At 60.3% G+C, this 16,640-nt stretch overlaps 1 protein-coding gene across 1 annotated transcript in view; it reads right to left on the bottom strand.

Moving 5' to 3' along the window:
• Nucleotides 1-16,451, bottom strand: part of QRICH2 (glutamine rich 2) — an 18,278-nt gene extending 1,827 nt beyond the window's left edge. Inside the window, exons 1-17 of the mRNA XM_085304768.1 lie at nucleotides 15,846-16,451; nucleotides 13,249-13,353; nucleotides 12,474-12,545; nucleotides 9,977-11,408; nucleotides 9,415-9,509; nucleotides 8,892-8,992; nucleotides 8,508-8,622; nucleotides 8,087-8,338; nucleotides 7,184-7,309; nucleotides 7,004-7,078; nucleotides 6,417-6,581; nucleotides 5,593-5,714; nucleotides 2,766-2,831; nucleotides 2,181-2,282; nucleotides 1,435-1,638; nucleotides 1,180-1,336; nucleotides 6-127 (exon numbers count right to left, since the gene is read on the bottom strand). Coding sequence (XP_085160894.1) covers nucleotides 6-127; nucleotides 1,180-1,336; nucleotides 1,435-1,638; nucleotides 2,181-2,282; nucleotides 2,766-2,831; nucleotides 5,593-5,714; nucleotides 6,417-6,581; nucleotides 7,004-7,078; nucleotides 7,184-7,309; nucleotides 8,087-8,338; nucleotides 8,508-8,622; nucleotides 8,892-8,992; nucleotides 9,415-9,509; nucleotides 9,977-11,408; nucleotides 12,474-12,545; nucleotides 13,249-13,353; nucleotides 15,846-16,292 — 3,758 coding nt within the window. The 5' untranslated portion in view covers nucleotides 16,293-16,451. The remainder of the gene's footprint in view (nucleotides 1-5; nucleotides 128-1,179; nucleotides 1,337-1,434; nucleotides 1,639-2,180; nucleotides 2,283-2,765; nucleotides 2,832-5,592; nucleotides 5,715-6,416; nucleotides 6,582-7,003; nucleotides 7,079-7,183; nucleotides 7,310-8,086; nucleotides 8,339-8,507; nucleotides 8,623-8,891; nucleotides 8,993-9,414; nucleotides 9,510-9,976; nucleotides 11,409-12,473; nucleotides 12,546-13,248; nucleotides 13,354-15,845) is intronic.
• Between the last annotated feature and the right edge of the window lie 189 nt (nucleotides 16,452-16,640).

Raw genomic sequence — 16,640 nt, 5'->3', positions numbered from 1 at the left:
CCCGCCGGCTCCGTCCCCAAAACCCGCCGCCGGCCTCACCGTCCTTCCCCGCGATGGCGGGCAGCCGCGTCTCCCTCCGGCCCTTGTAGACGTGGCCGTCCTGGCCCAAGAGCTCCACCTCGTCGTGCTGCAACGGGAAACGCACAGCGGCGCCAGCCCCGGCTCCGCAAACCCGGCTCGAAGCACCCGGCTGGTTTTCCGGGGCGCCGAGGAGCCGAGAGCGGTGGCGCCGGGCGGAGCGGGGGTTTCCCGGTGCCCTCCCTCGAATGCTCCCGTGTCAGCCGGGGCCCCGCGGCGCCGGGCTCCGAGGCGATGCTGGGTGCTCCCGGCTGCGGGAGGGCTCCCGGCTCGCCAGGTCCCCTCCCAGCGGCGGGGCGGATTGCAGGAGGCTAATTTTAGGACACCTCGGTACTTCCCCCCCCCCCAGATCCCCTCGGTGGCCCAGCGGAGGAGACGTGGCCGAGCCAGGGGGCCTGCTGGCCAGCAGGAAGGCAAAAACAGCCTCCAGCTCGTGCAGGGGGACGGAAGCACCATCCCATTTCCCACCCGCCGCTCGGCAGATCTGGCAGCAGCTCCATCCTGAGGGACGGGGAAGCCGGGCTTTGCCGTGCCACGGTTACTGCTCCAGGCAGAGCTGCCATCGAGAAATTCTCTCTCTGCTCCACAGCCTCAGGAAGGCGACAGAAACTCCTGGGCACCCCCAAACAAGCCTTAATCTCCGTGGTGCTAACGACCCGGCCTGTGCAACGAGCAGGGTGCAGGAATCGGTGACACGGAGCAGGTGCTGCGTTAGGGAACGCGCCCGGCCGGTCGAGCACCGAGAGCGGGGATCCGGCCCCTCACGAGCGCCTCCCCGGGCCGGGCTGGGCTGAGCCGAGCCCAGGCTCCGCGCTGCGTGCCCCGCCGGGCTCCTCTGCGTCCCGTCCGAAAGGGCACGGGCTGCTTTCATGTGGACGTCTGGCTGAGACCAGACACAACTCAGCACACGTGCGTGTCTCGGTGCCCTGGATGGACCTTGAATGGGGAGCATCAGCCCGGCCCCAAAAGCTTTAAGGACAGAGTCGAAACAGCCAGTGTTTCGGTACTCTGCCAGAGCGGGGGCTGCCCCGGCGTCTCCCCGGTACGACCGCGCAGTGGGAACGTGCCGGACCCCCCCCCCCGCCAGTCGCCAGACCCTACCTTCATCAGCGTGAGCACGGGGCCGGCCTCGAGCTGCGCCGGGACGCAGCGCGCGAGGTGCTGGAGGCGGGCGCAGCGCTGCAGCGGGTGGGTGAGGGTGTGCCGGCCCCCGCAGCGCCGCGGCACGCTCAGGTACCCGCACTCGGCCGCCCGCTCGCTGTGGGACGGGGCACGGCGGGGCTCAGCGCCCGCAGGCAGAACCCCAGGGGTGCTTTTCCCACGGCGGGTACGTCCCTCTCGGGGCCGCCCTCCTACCGTCGGTGCGCGGGGCCGAGGCACGGCAGCTGCAGCAGGTCCCTGATCGTTTCGGGGCTGGCTCTCGCGCTGCCGCCGTAGTGGAGCTGCACTTTCTCCATGTCCCTGGTCATCTGGTCGTGGGCGCAGCGCAGGCTCCGCGTGCCCCGCTCCAGCAGGAGAGCGTCGAGGGGCGAGTGAGGCCCGGCCGGGCCCGAGCGCAGGCTGGGGGGAAGGAAGAGCCGTGACTGCGTGGCCAGGGCGGGGGGTGATGGGGACCGAGCCGCGGGGGAGCCGCAGCGGCAGCGGGGGCACCGGTGGGATCCACCCGCCCGGACGCAGCAGGTCCCCCCGTTGCCCGCACAGGAGACACGAGGCCGGGGGAGTGGAGCTGCCTCTGCAGCGCGGCGTAGTTCTTAATCTGGGGGACTCGTTTCACAAGAGGCACCTCCTGCCCCAGGCTGGGGCAGCTGGGGTCAGGTTGAGACCGGACGCAACTCATCACACGCAGCTTCGGTGCCCTTGAGCCGGAGAATTGGGCCAGGCGGGGTGCAGGGGGACGCCCGGGAGCAGGGCTCTAGCACCACCCCGATGACTTGGGCAAGCACCCAGCGGGGTAAGGGCAGGGGGGGCAGCGCTCGTGGCCCCCGTGAACCCCCGCGGCCCGAGGAGATGGGCACGGGCCGCGCCGCACCCCGGCTGGCTGCACCCGGGGCACGGGGACGGGCGCCCTTTCCCCACGCCCGCCCCACTGCCCCTGCCCCTACCTGCGGCCGTGCTGCCGTATCTGCTCCAGCTCGAAGACGGTGTGGGGACGCACCGAGTGGCGCGAGGGTAACGCCGGCATGGACGGGATGGCCAGGACGTGCCTGCGGAGCGCAGGAGCCCCACGTCGGCTGAGGAACAACCCGCTCTAGGGCTCAGCACCGGCAGAGAGAGACCCCGGCCCCCTCCTTGGAAAGGACCCGGTTCCCAGGCCGCGGCAGCGTCTGTCCGCCCGGGCTCTCCCACCCGGCCGCTGCCTCCGCGGTGGAGGTCAGCACCGGCCGCTCTGCTCCCCGCGGAGTCGAGCGAGCTGTGGTGGGAGCTCTGTGTGCCAAGGAAGGGGGTGGCTGGAAACCTGCAGGCTTGAAACCCGGCTCGTAGCAGCTCCTGCCCATTCTGCCATCCCAGCGATGCTCCTGCCTGTTCAGCCCCCCCTCAGCCTGGCCCAGACACCTTATTCCAGCAAGTCCAGCAAGGCTGAGCGGGGACGAGACAGCAGGAGATACCCTAACCCAGGCATCTGGCACTCATCCATGCACATCTCTCCCCATCACTCGCCTGGTCCCTGCGCTTCCAGGGGTACTCACGGGCTAGGCACCAGCACGTTGAGGGACCTGTCGCAGGACACACAGTGGAAATGAGCCAGCAGCTGCCTGCGGAGGAGAAAACGGCTTGGTGAGCTCCTGGCAAGCGGGATCGAGCCCTGCTAGCACAGAGACAGCATAGAAAGGGGCTCAGAGGCAGGAGCAAAGTTTCTCGAGAGCTGTGGCCTTGGCTCGTGTAACCGTTGGGTTTTGAGCCTGGCTTCCCGCAGAGACCCAGCCAACGGTCTCTCCCTCCCTCCACCCTCTGACCGAGCCAGCTAATTTCAGCCCCATTTGACCAAGGCGAGAGGACCCTAAGGCACTGAGGTGCTACAAGCTTTGCAAATCAAGGTGGTAGGATGGGGGCAAGAGGTTATTCTTGGGGAAAGCTCAACCTCGTATTAGGCACCCAAGAATCCACGAGGCAGGGGGAACACCCTCAAGAACCCCACAGCTGTGGGAAACAGCTGCTGCGGGCACCTGCAACACCCCATTGCTGGGAAACCAGCAGCTATTGGGACTGACGTGGATGGAAGGAGCGATTTGCTGCAGCTCTTGCTGGGCCCCGTCGTGCCACCGCGTGTTCCTCGCACGGGGGCAAACGCGGGGACAGACAGACTCCCGGCTGGTGTAAACGCACAGCTCCGGCCTGGGATTTACACCCCCCAGACAACTTCCTTCCCCCATCCCTCACAGCACCCTGACGCTGCCGGGGAGCACAGCACCCTGCTGCCCGCGCGGCACCCCGGCACCTCGCCAGCCTCGCACCTCCTGCCTATTCTGAGCCCAGTGCGGAGGGATGAGACCTCCCTCGCAGCCTCATCCCTGTTAATCACCCCGTGCAACACTTGCACACAGGCAGCTGGCTCCGATCCTGCTGGTAACGTGCCTGGGAACCAGGCTGGGGCTTACTGTGGAGCAGGCTGCAGCGCTCCATGCCTGAAGGGCAGCAGGGGACAAGCCCTGTGCCCAGAGGCTCGGAACAGCTTTTGTCACCTGAAAAAACTGATGGAATTTGTCGGGGGGATGTGCAAAGACACCCGGCACCTTCATCCTGAGCCGAGGGGGAGCGGGGTCAGGCTGGCAAGGAGCAGGCGAGCGGCACCTCTGCAGCTGCCCCATCATTTCACGATGAGGATGCAGCCGCGGTTCGGTTGCTAACGCTGCAGGAGACGTGACCACCATCAGGGCCGTTTGCTTCAGTTCCTGCCCTCCTCTTCTCGGGGAGGCTCGGCGACAGCCAGCGTACAGGCAACGTGCCCGTGCGTGGGCCGGGGAAGAGGGCTCGGGGCGGTCGGATCCTATCTGCGCCTTGCCTAAGCCCCGCGCCTCGCCAGGCTGGCGGGCCGGATCCAGCAAGCAGGGCTCAGCAGGACCGGCCGGTTGGCGTCTCTACGCCGTCCCTGCGTGGACATGCCCCACGGCTCCCTCTCCCCACCTTGCACTGTGGGAACAGCACGGCATTGCTGGCAGAGGCAAACCCCGATCAACCCCCCACCCCCCTCCGGGGGGTTGCCTTGAGCTCCAGAACTCTTCTCCTCAGGTCTCAAAGCATCTGCAAGCACTAGCACATCTCTGAGTGACTCGGGTTGCAGCTAATGGGGTAAACTGAGGCAGCATGGCAGCTTAAGGGCTGCTTTTCTGCAGCATGCAACAAAACAGGGCAAGAAAGGCACAAACTTTGAGTCCATCTTTCCCTTTGTGATTGCACCGTGCAGTTTTGCTCTTGCTCTCAAGCAGCAGCAAAGCCTCCGCCTCTCTCAGCCGAGCACCGCAGTGTCTGGGCTCTCTCCCCTCCAAACCAGGCTTACTGCTGCTCGGGATTTCATCGCTACACTTACACAATGAGTTTTTCCACGGCTGCCCTGGGGGCTCAGCCAGCTGCTCGCCTCGGTGCCTCCGGCCGTGCTGCACCCATACGCACGTGTTGGGAGCACGGCCGCCACGGAGAGCCCCCGGCAGAGCACGGCACGCAACGCACACGCGCTCACACCTGCTCTCCGTCCCGGGCCTCACGCTGATTTCTACACCGCAGCGGCATTAATTACACCCTGCATGTTTCCAGGAGGGCACATCACAACCGAGCTCCGCACCGCTGTGGATTGCATCCCTGCCTGGGGGAGCGAACGGCCTTCCTTCGCCCTCATCCTCACCCGAGAAAGCCTTTGCACCCATGCCACAATTTTGGCTTGGGAGAGGACTGCCCTGCAGGGTGCCGGAGATGCCCCTCACGGCACAGCCAGTGCTGTGCAGCAAAACAGTGCCCGTTCTCATGTCCTTGCTTCAACAGCAGCCGCGCCAATGCACACCACCTCCGCAGGAGGCTGTAATCCTTTAATGCCGCTGCTGCAACACTGCGATAGCTGCAGGCCTTTTTCCTTAAAACTGAGGGCGTGAGCATTATGCTAAAACAACTGGGAACCTGTTGCTCGCTACTGGTTTGAGAAGATGAGCCAGAGCAAGGAAGGCCCAGCCATTACGTTAGCATCATTATTGCATTAAACTCATTAAATTGGTTCAGCTCCAGGGTGGAACAAACCCCTGGGGACACGGTCCAAGGCAGGGATGAAACGCGCATGGGCGTGAGCTCGCTCGCTTTAATCTAGTGAGTTCAAGGCTGGGGAGCAGCAAGCCAGTGGGGGTTTCAGCCTGCCCGGGATCCTGTCCCAGCAGCTCAGCCCCTGCCCAGGCCAGCCAAAGGGCTCCAGCAAGGTGGGTCCAGGGGCAGCTGAGCCTCGACCGCAGCATGGCCACTGCAGGAGCTTGCGGTGAGCACTGGAGGCAACCTGCTGTTGCAAGCACCCCTCGGCCCCGCTCCCAGTATACGTACTTCCTAATTCCAGCTGCATCATCAGCCTCCAGCCGCGGCGCCTTCTCCTGGAGCTGCTTCAGGAGGTTCTTCCAGCGCTCCTCCAGCCGCTGGCGGAACGGCGTCAGCTCCAGGCGGTCCAGCTGTGGACAGGACAGGACCTCAGTGAGCCGCCCACAACCTGCACTGCTGGCTGCACTGCCACAGCCCCCAAGGCTTTGGAGGGATCGGGAAGGGAGCTGCAAGTGGGTGGTTGCCGCAGAGCCCTGAGGTATGGTGCTCTGTTCTTGTGGACGAGGCTGCAAGGCCCTGGAGGAACCCGCCTCGTGCAGCCGATGAACCAAGTTATTCCCCTGGGCTTGCTTGGTGTTGGCCCTACCAACGTGGTTGAGTGCAGCCAGTGTGGTGGAAGCAGGGACCTGCATGAGTGGGACACTGGGACGCCCCCCAGACAATTTGTAGAGGGGTCTACAGGGGGTGAAAGGCAACCAAGTGAGCTGCTGGTGCCTTTTCTTCTGCGGGAAGCCCTTCTAGCCTCTCGCTAATGGGGTTAACAGCTTTTTGAGGCAGAACAGATACCTCCAAAAAAGCTAGCAGGAGGGCACATTGCAGGAAAAAGCATTCTGGCTCTGCATGGTGCAAATCCCAAAGCAAAGGGATGTGGTAGAATAGGAGGCAAGGTTGAGAGTAGTCCATCTGCTTACAAGGGCAGGAAAATGGGAACCAGGTCGTGCACAAAGGCACCAGCACTTCTGGTAGAAACAGCATGTGGCCCTGGTACAAACCCAGTAGAGGTTTTTCCTCTGCAAGGGCTGGCAGGAGGCTGCCCCTCAGCCCCGCTTTACCTTGGAGTCCATCTCTTCAACGAGCTTTTGCTGGATCTGTTGCCAGTCCTGCTCCTGACCCGTGATTCTGTCCAGCATGTCCTGAATCATTTTATTCAGGTGCTCCATGGTTGCATCAAACTGAATGCGATTGACTTTGCCAGCCAGGGCAACTTTATCTGCTTTCTAGCAAAGAGGAAAGAAAGGAGAGCAATGGAGAAGGCACTGAGGCAAAAAGGAAAGTGCAGAATTGCAGTGCCTGGCAGAGAATGGTGTGTCCCAGCCTTTCCCTCTTCCACCTTTTCCTCGCAGGGCTGGCCCTGCCCTAGGGCACTCCAAAGTGCTGTGGATAGTGGTGAGTCCAAACATGCCACAGGCACACGGGCCGACTCACTGCTCCTCCTCTGCGGGGTTAGTGCCACCACTGCCTACCCAAGGGAGGCACGGCACAGTGAAGCGACTTAGCGAGGGACCTGAAGAAGGTCTGGAAACCCCCTCCCCTGCCTCCTCTCCATGTAGCCTCCATGCTGAGCACCCAAGGGACCAGGTGCATTTGTCATAGTGCCTATGACCACCTTGACTGGCACTAGGTCCTTTTGACATCTTACCTCATTGATTTCTGTCACCAAATCCTCCTTGTCTGCTTTCTCCTTTTCCAACTTCTCCAGAGACTGGAACAGAGCCTTTAAACACGGAAGACACACAAAGATAAAGCCCAGCCATGGCATTAGAGGGCCTAGGGTCTGTCTGGAAGATGCTCCTGTCTAGAGGGGGCTGATACCACCCACCTCAATATCTTTCTGCTTCTGGCGATGGTCATCCACGAGATCCCCTGTGATAGAGTTAAGCTTCTCACAATCCTCTTGCACCTGCAGAATGGTGGCCTGGATATGCTTCAGAAGTACCTCATCCTGCTTCATGGAGGGAGACAACAACGCAGTGCTGTGTGACAGGTTCCTCGCTGCCGCACAGGGAGAACCAGGCAGGCCTGACATGGGGCAGAGGGTCTGATCCCTACAAATCACCTAACATTTAGTACAGGCACCACTCACTCCATGGCTTCCAACCCAGTGACCACCAGGCCAGGTGCTTCCCTGTCTGCCTGGAGCTGTGGACATGGGTCACACCGAGGCACAGAACGTGCTGCCAACGTCACCCCCATGGCAAAGACTTTAGCAGCCTGAATGGGAGTGTTGTTCTCCCTGCAACTTCTCCTGCCACCCAAACACAAATGCCTCCGGATCATGGCTCCTTAGAAATCAGCTCAAGGGAGGATTTTTGTCTCTGGGTCACCAGCTGGGGGCCCGAGGCACTGAAATCTGTAAGGAACTGTGGAGGAAGAGGATGCCAGTATCCAGCTTAGCCCATGTAGCATCCACACTAGCCTAAGACTAGGATGGTCAGCATGGCACTGGCGCATCTGCATGGCGCAATGGGTGGCACGGCTGGAGCCTGATGCTCCTGGAGGTGCAGTTTGGACCAGACCTACATTTCTCAGCCTCTGACCATGAGCAATTGGTGACACCAGGACATTTGACCTGAGGCTTCAGTGACAAACACCCAGATGTGAAGCAGCTTGGGGAGCAGTGAGCAGCTCCCCCATGGAAAAACAAAAAAAAAGATCAACGCTGCCCAAGGCACCTGGCATCCCCTTCCAAGCCATCTGCTACTCCCTGCTGGCATATCCCTACCTGGCTCCTTGCTGGCAGCTGCCTCGCTGCCTTGATCTCTGCCTGCCGTGCCATGAAGGAGTCAACCAAGTGCTGGAGCTGCTCGTAGCGCTGGAAGAGCTGCCTGACCTGCTCGCTGACATCCAGGCTGCAGGCCGGGCACGTGGCCTGCGCCTCCTCTTGCCTCAACTCCGGGTTCGCTGGCACACTCATCGACAGCAAGGCTGAAGACGAGGCCATCATGTTCTCCATGACAGACCTCAGCTTGTCCAGCTGGAGCAAGGGGAGAGGGAATTGGCTTTGAGATGGGACGGAGGCGGCCAATGAGCCCGGCTGCTGCTGACCCAGTGCCAGTGGCAGACAGAGCAGTCTAGTGGGTTGAAACAAGGATGTGGGAGGATGCTGAGACGCTGATGGGAACACAGCCTCCTCGTCCCCCAACCTGCTCCTGCAGATGGTCAGCCACATCAGTCACTGACTGCTCCAGTTTGGCTTTGGCCCCATCCTGCTTCTCTCTCAGCTCCTTCAGCTCCTTCTCTATCTCTTGCACCATGGACCTAGCCAGTGACACAACACGGGTGATGAGCCAGGTCATGTCAGATAAGGGGACAGAGATACCCACCCTGAGCCCAGAGCAGTGCGGCTCCACCAGCCCAGCCACAACCTGCAGCTCTGGCACCCCTGAGCACCCAGAGCCCAGCCAGCACCCAGGCAGCACCTGCCACTTCAGGGTCCAGCTCACCCACCTCCCTTGTGCCCAGGGCTCCCTTCCAGGCCCAAGGGCAAGTCAAGGGCAGGGTACAGGGAACCTCTGGCTTTCTTTTACCTGAGACAACCTAACTGCAGGTTTATCTGATTGGTGCCCTCTGCCTTCTGGTCTGCTCCTGCCACTGCCATCCTTTCGATGATGTTCTGCAGCTGTTTGATCTGGGAACAGTGTTAGGGTGCAGAGTCAAGGTGCTGAGCCCATGTTCCCTGTGATGGTGGTTTGGGTGCCCCCTCCCTGCCCATCCTCCTCCCTCCCCTGTCCAAGGCCTCAAGCAGTGCTGGCACCAACGGATATCACCATGGTCTTCTCGGGGCCTGATTGCCACCTTCTCCTGTGTGCAGCAGTCCTGCACTCAGCTCCCTGCTTTAAGGGCCATGGCCACTGCCAGCCCCACAGAAACGACTCAGAGTGGTTTCCATCCCTTAGAAACCTCCACAATCTAGGTCTGAACTTCCTTCCAACTATCTGCTCACCTGCCCTGCCACAGCCAGGCCTTCCACCATCATGACTGACATCCCCACTCTGGGGAATGCTCACAGCTGAGCGGACAGGGTTGGCAGTGGCATCATTGTCCCCTCACCTTTGCCTTTTCACCTTGCAGGTCACTGGCCACGGTCTGCAGAGAAGCCACCTGGCCTAGGAGGTCATCCAGGATGCGTGGGCTGCTCTTCTGGTCTAGAGAGATTGACCCAAGGGAAGGTGTCACTGTTGAGAGGGTTTCACTCAGAGTCAGCCTCTGAGTGCGAGTAACCTCTGACTACACGATACACTCAGGATTTCCGAGCCACCGTGGGAGGAATTCCCCTGCCAGCTCCTCAGTTCATTCCACCAATCCCAGTAAGTACAGACATTGTTCAAACTGGGGGATTACTTTGGGGTGAGGACTCAGAGGTACCATGCGTTAAAACAATCCCAATGAGAGCAAAGGCTCAGTGGGGGAATCACGGCCCTAGGCAGAGCCCAGGAGATGGGCATCTGCCGCCTGCCAGAGAGCTGCCCCAAACCTCCATGTTTGCAAAGAGCCCTGCTCCTCCCCAGGATTGCAGCCAAATAGGACATCAAGGCACTAGGGCACAGGCTCCCCACCACGTCCGACCTGCCTCATGTGTCCCTCACTGCCCGGCCCCAGGAGGGCTCCCTACCTGCCTCCATGAAGAGCAGATGCAACTTCTCAAGCTCGGCTCGGTCGCACTTGGTCAGCTCCAACTGGGCCACCTGCTCCTTCAAGGCTGCGTAGAGGCTGCCAAGCTGCTCGACCTGGTGGAGAGCCTCCTCCAGCTCCATGCGGCGGTCAGAGGCACCGGGCAAGCCTGCAGACTCCCTGAGCATGGCCAGCATGTCCCTCTCTTGCAAAGAGGACGTGGTCCTGGCACCTGTGCCGGAGGGGATCTCAGGCTGGCGGGCTGCTGCAGTAGAGTCTGCTGTTGGAGGGCCATGCTGGGTTGTAGGGAAGCCTGCTGGGGCACGCTGCGTGCTGGGCAAAGCCTCACGGCCCTCCTCAGGGCTCACAGCATCAGTCTGTGCTCCTGGAGCACCAAGTCTGGCTTCAGCGGGGATCCTCTGAGTGTCAGAAAGGCTGGGTCTGCTGCCAAAGGGTCTTGGCTGAATGTCTGCACCTCCTGCTTGGACCCCTGGTGGTGCTGGCTGTGTCCCTGGTATGGTGGCCCCAGAGCCAGGAGACCCCGGCTGTGTTCCTGCGGTGGTGGCCTGGGTGCCAGGGGACCCTGGCTGTGCCCCTGGGATGGTGGTCCCAGTGCCAGAGAACCCCGGCTCTGTTCCTGCAATGGTGGCCCCAGAGCCAGGAGACCCCGGCTGTATTCCTGAGACAGTGGTCCCAGTGCCAGGAGACCCTGGCTGTGCCCCTGGGATGGTGGTCCCAGTGCCAGGGAACCCCGGCTGTGTTCCTGCAATGGTGGCCTGGGTGCCAGGGGACCCTGGTTGTGTCCCTGAGACAGTGGTCCCAGTGCCAGGAGACCCTGCCTGTGCCCCTGGGATGGTGGTCCCAGTGCCAGGGAACCCCGGCTGTGTTCCTGCAATGGTGGCCTGGGTGCCAGGGGACCCTGGTTGTGTCCCTGAGACAGTGGTCCCAGTGCCAGGAGACCCTGCCTGTGCCCCTGGGATGGTGGTCCCAGTGCCAAGGGACCCCAGCTGTGTTCCTGCGATGGTGGCCTGGGTGCCAGGAGACCCTGGTTGTGCTCCTGGAATGGTGGTCTGGGTGCTTGGGGACCCTGATTGTGCTCCTGGAACAGTGGTCTGGGTGCCAGGAGACCCTGGTTGTGCTCCTGGGACGGTGGCCTGGGTGCCAGGAGACCCTTGCTGTCCCCCTAGGACAGTAGTCCCAGTGCCAGGGGACCCTGCTTGTGTCCCTGGGGTGCTGGCACCAGCATCAGAAATCCTCGTCCCTTCTGTGGAAGGGCCTGTCCAGGTAGCTGGCGCTCCTGGCATCCCTGCTCGTGTCCCCAGGGTGTCAGGCTGCATCCCTGGAGTCCCCTCTCTGGGGCTGGGCTGGATTCCCGAGGCCCCGGCAGCCGCTCCAGGGTGCTCGCCATGGAAGGAGTGGCCCTTTGTGACCTCCTGGAAACACAAGGAAAAAGGAAGCAAGGTTACGGGCAGGCTCCAACCCACAGCAACGCTGGCTGTGAGGGCAGCTCCCACCTTGTGCTGGGCCGAGCCCTCAGCTCCAGCTCAGACAGAGCCAAACTCAGCAGCACACGAGTATTTCGTGAGAACCCCAAGGCCAGTAGGTGCTCCAGGAGATCCGAAAACACCCTACTGAATCCATCTTACATGATGGCAAACCATTTTTTCCTCTAGTAATGGGATCGGACCCACTGGATCAGACCCATTTCTCCACCCACGGGTTTCAGGAGCAGCAGCCCTAGGTGGGATTTGAAAAACGCAGAGTTCCTGGTACCTTGTGGTGCCGATGCCAGCATCGCTCCCAAGCACCCTGGAGCATGCCAGCTCCTGACCACTGAGCCCCTGATAACAGGGTAGCGAGTGGGTATCCTGCCTGATGCCAAGGAAGGACACGGGTGTTACATGGTCACCTCCAAGGTATCTGCTGCTTGCTGGCCATGAGCAGGCTATCATGGCTTGTCAATGCAGCTAGGCCTTCAGCGGGATAATAGTGCCTCCTGCTCTAAATGTGGCCTTTTCTAAGCAGAAAACACACTGAAACCATAAATTAGGAACAGAAGAGCTGTCCTGCACCCATCTATGCCTGCATCCTGTCTCTGCAACATGTGGGGAAGAACGGGACAAGTGCCTAGCGAAGCCTTCACCAAAACGCTCCGGAGACATGTGTATCACAGCCCCAGCTGGATTTGTCTCCTGCAACGGCATCCAGCTGCTTTTTGGCACATGTAAACATTTAATACATGCACTAGCCTGCAGGGAGGAGCTTCACAGCTGTGTGGCAGACAAAAACTGCCTCCAGCTGCTGCTCCAAACCCCCCAACAGTGTTGCTCAGCTCCATTCAGGATCATACCCTGATGCCAGGAGATTGCTCTCCCAGAGGAGCCAGGGAAGGGAGAAGCAGAAGAGGGGAAGCTGTTGGCACCAGCGAAGCTCCTGTTTGCAAAGCGAGTGACAGCGCAGGGATGCATGCCACCACGCAGCCGCGCTCACGGACATACCATGTCCCTGTCCAGCCTCGCCTGGTCGTGGAGCAGGCTCCGCAGCTGGTCAGTGGCATCCTGGGCTGTCACCTGGACAGAGGTAAGGAGAGAGAAGCCAAGTAAGACAGGTGAGCAGAGGGAGGTGGATTTAAAGGGGACATCTGCAAATTAACTCAGGCACAAAACAGAGACATCATACAAGGATGCGCCTGGGGGAACGGAGCTGTGTTACACTGGGGAGATCCTTATCTCCCCTCCTTCCCAGCATCCACATGTTGCTTTAATTTTTTAAAAAAATACATTAACATCCCTTTGGTCAATACGTGCAGGAAGGGCTCCGCGCACAGTCCCAGCTGGACCAGGACGTGGTGGTGAGGAGGTAACCACTGGCAGCAGTCCCGTCTCTGCCCCCTCCCAGCAGTGCCAGATCCCACAGGGTAAGTCAGCGTCGATGGACAGAGGGACACGGGCTCCAGCGCTAGCCCAGGTGGGTGAGTGCTCACGCTCTCCCCCAGGCCTGGTAGGGGCGTTCAGGCCAAGCTCGAGCTGACACCAGCCTCCGAGTCCTCCCTGCCTGGCAGTGCAGGGGCCGGCTTCTCCTCCCAGCCATGTCCTCCAAGACTGGCAGGGGAGGTGATTCTGGCTCCTGCTGCAGCATCCTCACGTGGGGGGACATCCCTTCCCAAAACGCTCCCGTGGGGCTAGGCCACGCATAGTAGTGGAGCTACACGGAAAGGCATAGGGACGGAGGAACCAGCTCAGCCCCATCCCGCAGGCACCAGCATTGGCTCACCGAGCCAAGCAGCTCCTTGATCCTTTGGATGTCCTCCTCCATATGGAGCTGGTTTGCCTTCACCCCACTCATCTCGGTGAGAAGATCCTGGAAGAGAGCCATGGCCTGGAAGGGAGAGGAGGCGGCATGAGCCCAGCGAGGCCGCTCGGGAGGCAGCTAGGCTGCGTGAGGAAGGCAACAGCATTGCTCTCTCCCAGTACTGGCCCCTTTACCCCCTTGCTTCTGTTTGCAGAAAGCAAGGAGGTAACAGGGGCATCCAACCGGCTCTGCCAAGGCTGGTCGATGCTGGGATTTATCCCATCCTCAATGGCTGATGGCAGGGAGAGAGGACAGCAGCTTCCCAGTGACACCAGCACCCTTCCTGGAGGAGCTGGGCACCAGCAGGGGCCGTTGCACAAGCCACATCAGCAGGGACAAATCCAGACCTGCCTGCCTGTGCCAGGCTGCAACGCAAGGCTGCGGAAGCTAATCCGAAGGGCAAAGAGACTCTGCCTCCCCCTCGAACACAGCCTGCCGGGGACAGCTCTGCAACCGCATCCACTGAAGCAAGGAGAGATCAAGCATGGACGTGCTCCAAGGCCAGGCAAGTGTGGAGAGCTGCCTGCTCCATGCCAGGGCCTCCCCGGGGTCATGTCCTCTGCTTTGGGGACAACCTCTGCACAGCTGCAGCACCAGTGTTTTCCTCCAGATATACCAGCCCATAGCATGGCATTTTGCTAAGGTCTTGATCTGCTGCTGCAGGGCCAAGGCCACAACTGTGACCCAAGAGCCCTTCCTGAGGCTTAGCTGTCTTCCTCTGTCTGATCCCCATCCTGGGGCCACTGACTCACTCAATGGCACCTTCTACCTCCCATAGCAGCATTCCAAGTTGGGCCTAAATGGGGTAGATTTTCTTCATACTGTACCACAAGCAGCAGAGGCAAGCAAGCACACTCAGGCTGGAGAAAGAGCACTTGTGGCCTCATTTGTAGCTTCATGACACTCATGCCATGTCCTACATAGCTCGACAAGGAAAGGGTTTGGCTACAGGCCCACTGGGAAGGGAGGAAACCACCAGCCCAGGGCTAAGTAGTGACACCAGCTTGGTGGGGCAACAGTGGTGGTGGTGGCATTGGAAACCCACCAGAGAGGGCAACCTTAGGAGAATATCCACCTTGGATATCAAAGGGGATCCTCCGGCAACACACGGGTATTCTTTTTTGGAGATTAGGACCATCAAGTGCTCACTGAGCCTCTCAATAACCCCAAAAATGGACCAGGTACACTGCCTGCCTGTAGGTTACAGGGGAAATGGAGGGAAGGAGAGAGTGGCCAGGGCTGAATCTTCAGAGATACTGAGAAACCTGCCCCTGGGAATGAATGGGACCTACATGCACTTGGCGCTTTTAAGAAAGAACTGGATCAAATCCATAAGGACTCTCTAAAGGTAACACAGGAAGGACATGGTGCAACTGGAAGCGGCATTTTGATCCCAGCTCTTCCTCCCTGAAACTCCACCCGGTTCCCTCAGCAAAGCCCAACACAACTCGCAACACTGGGCAATCTCAGATTTCACCACTGCTGCAAAGATCGTTTACCAAGGAGCATAATAGCTCCAAGGACTTGGAGGCAGGCTTGGCCACTGCTAGGCAGGAGAGAGGAGGGATGAACTTAAGTAGGGCCCGTTACCGAAACTATGACAGACATCGAGCAGGGACGGGTCCTTCTCTGGCCTCAGCTCTAATTCAGTAGCAGCAATCAAGGTCTTCCTTTACTGCTGCCAGAGAAGTATTTCGCATGGAGAAGCTTTTACAATATTCCTGCAACCAGAGATGTAACCAGAACCACCTAACAGGCTTTTCTGTTGCTGTCTGTGCTTTTCCACTGGGTCATGCCTGGAAAACGAGTTAACTCACAACCCCAGGGTAAATCTCAGCACATGAGACACGCAAGAGGCAGCAAGCAGGGGCCCCTGGCATTCAAAACAGTATTTCCCCTTCTTACAGTTCAGCTCTAACCTAAAATTGCCTACTGTCAAAATGCCCCATTTCCCTCCGGCTACATGTGCTAACTTAATCTTTAGGGGGCTCAAGACTTGGAAAAACTTTTGGAGCACTCTCAAGTCTTGTTAAATAACACAGGCTCTTACTGATTTCCTGAGCAACTGAGGAGCAATCTCCCCTGCCTCCTCCTTAAAAACACACGTGTTCAACTCATTGACCTGCAACAGAGCTTCAAGAAAAACTTGGTCTGTCTGTGTTATTGCCCAGCACTTCCCAGGCGAACATCCCAAACCTTTGGTCAGATGGGGACGCAGAGCCCAACGCTACATGGCGGGAGAGCCGGAGGGAGGAGGTGGCTCATCCCAAGCCCTAGAGATAAGTTGTCGACAGAGCTGCTGCTCTGGTGAGGTCTGGATTAGGCTGGGTTTTAAGGACAGTTAAACAGCAGCATAGACCGCAGAAAAAGGAGAAGTGTCTTGCGGGGATAAGAGTAGGGCAGATAAAACATGAGCTAGGGAGGAACAAGTGCCCTCGCCCTGGTGCTTTCTGGACAGCCTTGCTGCCCGGGTCCCCTTAGCAGGGGCTCCTGGAGCTCTGTTTTGAGCAAGCTTTTACCTTGGAGACGCCGCTCTCGTTAGCTTCAATCTTTTTCTTCATCTGCATCATCTGCCACATGTCGGCCACCACGGAGGTGGCTTGTGAGCTGCTCTTGGTCCTCTCCAGCAGGTCTGTCCCAGAAGGCAACTTCTCCAGGGTGGTCATCTGCTTCTCCAGTTCCTGGAGCTGCTGGCCCATGTCCTGGAGCTGGGCCTCCACCCCGACCACCTTCTTCTCCAAGCTCTCATAGAGAGGTTTCTCCTTCTCCGAGAACTGGGCCCTCTCCAGCAGAGGCCCGGGCAGAGGTTTCAGGCTCTCCTCCCGCATCTCCATCTCGACGTCCTGCAGGTCGAGGTGCTGCAGGATGGCGTGCAGCAGGCTGTGGAGGGCGTTGAAGTTGACGGCCCCGACCTCGGGCATTCCGATGGCGAGGTCCGCCAGCTCGTGCAGGCTGAGCCGGGCCATCGCGGCCTCCTCCTCCGCCAGCGGCACCTTCCGGTACTGAAAACACGGAGCACGGCCTGGGCCGGGGGGGGGATAAAGTGTTTCAGCTCAGAGGGGGTCCGGATGGAGCCTTCCTCCCCCTCCTCCCCCTCCTCGCCACAAATCCAAGGGAAATTAGTTAAACCCCATCCAAACTGGTGGGGATCCCCTGGGGGACCCCCCCCGGCCCCTCCTCCCCCCGGCTGGGGGTCTCCTTCCCGCCTCCCCCCCCCAAGGCAGGGTCCGGGCCGCCCCCAGCCGCCCCCCCCCCCGGGTCCCCCCAGGCCCCGCACCCCGCCGGCACCGACCGCGCCAGCCCCGCCCCGCGCT

The sequence above is a fragment of the Rhea americana genome, unplaced genomic scaffold (genome assembly GCF_003343005.1).
Source record: "Rhea americana isolate MKP2758 unplaced genomic scaffold, rheAme1 scaffold_21, whole genome shotgun sequence".
Classification (NCBI taxonomy): Eukaryota; Metazoa; Chordata; class Aves; order Rheiformes; family Rheidae; genus Rhea; species Rhea americana.
The sequence above is the reverse complement of the archived record's forward strand: the minus strand, read 5'-3'. Positions and strand labels throughout refer to the sequence as shown.